This window comes from Vicugna pacos, chromosome 3 (assembly GCF_048564905.1).
Source record: "Vicugna pacos chromosome 3, VicPac4, whole genome shotgun sequence".
Taxonomy (NCBI): domain Eukaryota; kingdom Metazoa; phylum Chordata; class Mammalia; order Artiodactyla; family Camelidae; genus Vicugna; species Vicugna pacos.
In genome coordinates, this window is record NC_132989.1 from 92,238,301 (window position 1) to 92,242,227 (window position 3,927).

The 3,927-nt window shown below is 43.5% G+C and overlaps 1 protein-coding gene and 1 non-coding gene across 2 annotated transcripts; both read left to right on the forward strand.

The window, feature by feature from the left end:
- The first annotated feature begins 547 nt into the window (after positions 1-547).
- On the forward strand, positions 548-3,075 carry RPL37 (ribosomal protein L37). Its single transcript, XM_006207685.4, has 4 exons — positions 548-662; positions 1,259-1,394; positions 1,621-1,705; positions 2,958-3,075. The coding sequence occupies exons 1-4, from the start codon at positions 660-662 to the stop codon at positions 3,025-3,027; spliced, it is 294 nt and encodes a 97-aa protein (XP_006207747.1). The 5' UTR covers positions 548-659; the 3' UTR covers positions 3,028-3,075.
- LOC116280131 (small nucleolar RNA SNORD72) lies at positions 2,799-2,877 on the forward strand. Its single transcript, XR_004189463.1, has one exon. It is a non-coding gene; the product is annotated as a small nucleolar RNA SNORD72 (small nucleolar RNA).
- Positions 3,076-3,927: the final 852 nt, after the last annotated feature.

Consider the following 3,927-nt stretch of genomic DNA (forward strand, 5'->3'; position numbering starts at 1 on the left):
TTCCTTGGCATAATGAGATTTGGGGTCAAGCGATTTGCCTCTAAATTACTATAGTCTGAAAAAAAACATTATTTGCCTTTCAATATTCTGAGCCCAGTTCCTTAAAGGCCGGTCGTGCCTCCATTCTCCTAGTGAGCATCAACGTGAGCCAAAAGCTTCCGGCCGGAGTGAGGAGGAACCTGGAGAAGCAAATTGGTTTCTCTCGGATTAGGACTCCAGTCCCATCCCGACCCCGACACAGACGGCGGGACCGATGAAACCGCGCGGGAACCCCAAGGCAGGGTAGCCACACTCTCCAGGCTCTCCATCCGCTCCGGGACCGGATGTGGCCCAGCTCTGACTGAGAAAGCACGAAAGCCGGAGGGAAACAACTGCAGGACAGGGAGTCGAGTTCCGGCCTAAAGGAGGCTGCAGTGCGAGTCCGGCGGGGATACGCCCACCTTGGTCCCAGGGAGCTGTTAGCTCCGCCCTGCTGAACCCTCTATTGGCCCCACCTGCCTCCGGCTCCTCCTCTTGCCCCACCCACACTGCGACGACGGACGCTTGAGAACGGTGCACCGCGCTCCGCCGGAAGTACTTTCCTGGACGGAAGCTTTTGGGCGCGATATAGCGGAAGTACCTTCTCTTCCGGCCTCTTTGCCCTCGGCTGCAGAATCGCGATGGTGAGTTGTGTGCAGGGGCTCTTGGAATCGGCTTCCATCCTCGCCCCCTGCGCCCCGCTCTTTGCTCTCCGTGGGTGCCCCGCGTAGTTTTCAATAAGGGGAGCCGGAGGACAGGAAAGGGATGTGTGATTGACCTCAAGAGCCAAAAGAATGGCTCCTAATTATCTGGGGGTGCACAGTTAGGACTCGTGGAGCTCCAGCTCTTCTAGGCCCTTTGCTTTTGTCTGGCCTTTGGAGGGTCCCGCACAGTCATGCCCTCGAATGAGAACTGACGGAAGAAATACGGTTTGACAGTGTTTGGCTGTGAAAGCAAGGGTATCAGAGGTATCAGTTCGCGGTGGTCCTTGGCAGGAGCTCTTAGGTTTTGAAGTAGGAGAGGGTAGGAAAACCACATTGTCTCGTCTTTCACCTAAGGCTTTTTTTTTTTTTTAATAATGTAGCAGATTAGAAGACAGCAACTCTTGTGGCAAGCTTCAACATTTAAGAAAACCCCTTGTGATTGTCATTGATTCTTACCAGTAGTTTTTTAAGCTGAAAACATAAGAATTTGTCTAGAAACTACTAGGTTTTAGAATCGTTTACCCTTTAATTTGTAGACGAAGGGAACGTCATCGTTTGGAAAGCGTCGGAACAAGACCCACACGTTGTGCCGCCGATGTGGCTCTAAGGCCTACCATCTTCAGAAGTCGACCTGTGGCAAATGTGGCTACCCTGCCAAGCGAAAGAGAAAGTGTAAGATAATGTTTATTAGACTGTTGATGTATTGTGAGGATGAGAACAGTCTCGTTTGTTTTGTACCTAGGCGGGGCATGGCTTTGCACATTTTTTGGTCTCCTGCAAAATTTTGCTTCTGTATGCTGCTGAAGTGGGTTTAAATCCCAAAGAAGACATTCTTAAGTATCTTGAGAAGATGTGTAGGAAAAACCGTTTAGAACCTTAACCTGAGTTTGTTCTTTAGATAACTGGAGTGCTAAAGCTAAAAGACGAAATACCACCGGGACCGGTCGAATGAGGCACCTAAAAATTGTATACCGCAGATTCAGGTACAGTTTCGTTTCAATATTAGTTGGTTCTGTGACGTTGGGTAACAACCCTGTCAACTACCCTGGTGGATGGGGATGAAATGTTGCAGGGTACTGTTTTCTTCTGCCAACATAAGCTTCGGATGAATTGGTTTAGATTTTACTAATCTTTCAGTAAACAAAAATATGAGCTATAAATGTCTGGAGTGTAGTTTGAGCTAGACTCTCGAAAATGTGATGACATTTATTAGCGTCCCTGCATTTCAGTATCTTACCAATATTTGTCAAGATAATTGTGCATAAATGAGGTCTTCACTTTTGTGGCTTTGGGTAAGTGGTTAGAATAGTGTCATAGTTGCTATTGTGTTAGTATAGAAATAAGTTTTACTGTCTTGTTGCTTAAAGACAAGCCTTAGAGTTTTAATTTCAGCTCTGACCTAGACTTACAGAGGAACTGCATTTTAGTGGTAGTTGCTCATGAGGGCTTAACCCATGTAAGATCTGAACTGAGGTGATTTCTTTGTTGGGTGGCAGGAGTGTCTTGTGCAGTACAGGATATTTAGCAGAATTTCTAACCGCTACCACTCAATTCCAGATTTTCAGATTTTAAAAGGTCACAAGACAGTTTGGAGCTTTGTAAACACCCTTAAGTGTGCTTGTGTTCATGTGCTGAGGTGACCTTTCTTTGCACTTTCCTTCTTTGCATTTAAGACCATTATGTGGTAGTATGGGCTTAGGGGTCAGTGGTCTGCTTGTTCAGTGGGAGAATTAAGAACGTGAGCTGAAACCATCTTTAACCTGTCTGTCCCTGTGCAGTTTCCTTTGAGTAGGTGTGAATGTTAAATGAGTTAAGCTGTAAAGTATAGTTAAGCAGTTGAGAAAATACCTACAATTAAACATTTTTCATTGACTGGCTAAAGGAAAGTAGGATCTCTGGTTCATGGTTTAAGAAGCCATTTTCACAATACCTTAGGAATCTTAAAAAGCAGTGGAGAAATAAGTGGCCCAGTGATTAGTACCCCCAAATAAGTTGCCTTTTTGTCAGTTGCACTTAACGATATCCCCTAAGTGGATTATCTTGAAGGAGAAGGAAGTATTTTATTTAAAATACTGCAGCTTATCAGTGATGTTGTAAAAATAAATGTCTGAACATATGAATTCAGTATTGATTTCAACATTTACTGAGATAAGCTTGTAAAAATGTTTTAACAAAAATTAAACCATGTATGTAGACATTGCTGAAGTAACCGTTCTTGTTTTTAACATGGTGCAGGCATGGATTCCGTGAGGGAACGACACCTAAACCCAAGAGGGCAGCTGTTGCAGCATCCAGTTCATCTTGAAGATTTCAGTGATTAGTTGCGCAATAAATGTTCTGGTTTTGAAAAATATCTGGTGTGCTAAGGTATTTTTAATAGGCTTGTAGTATCAATGATTTACTATAGGTTTGGGAATGGGACGACTTCTTAAGTAGCTCTTTTAGAACACTACTTTTGAACTGGGTTGTTGCATTGCTTAGGAGGACAAGGAACAAGCAGAATTCTGGGATTTCTTCAAGCAGACAACGCTGGAGATAATGTGAAGAATATAATGAATTAACATAGCATAACTTGGTTTTGAATTTCATAACATTCACCTGTAGTCTGGGAGGTTTCTGTGAGTCCTGCATGAATAGGGGTTTAGAGCACCAGTGAGAACATGAAAGAGAGCTGTTGAGTTAATTCTGTTTTGGAAGGGTGACCCCAGTATCCAAAATGCTTGTGGGAAAACTAGCATAATACAGCAATGTGGCCAAGCTGTGCTTTCCTAACTTGTAGCTTCCCATTGTGTTAAGGATAATGTGCTTAAGTTGACCTTGAGGGAGTTTTCATGATCTGCACTGCCTCACCAGCCTACCTTTACTGCACCTTAGAGTGCATTCCCCAAATACTAGTTAATAGCTATTCTTAACTGCTAACTTGTCCTTCAGGTCTCAGCTTACATTTACTTGTATAAAAGCCCTTGCTGATCTAAATCTACATTGGACTTCAACATATGAGACTCAGTATAATGACTCAGTGCTCTGTACTTGAGGGATGCATAGTTACGTAAGTTTCTGGATACAGTTATGTTTGTTAGTGTGATTAAACTGTAGGGCTAACAATAACTTTATGGGCTTGTGAGCACAGTAAACAGCTGAGTAAATGCTAGTGCTTTTTTATAGTGGCCACAACCTAAAGTTAGTACAAGAGGTTTGAGTTTAT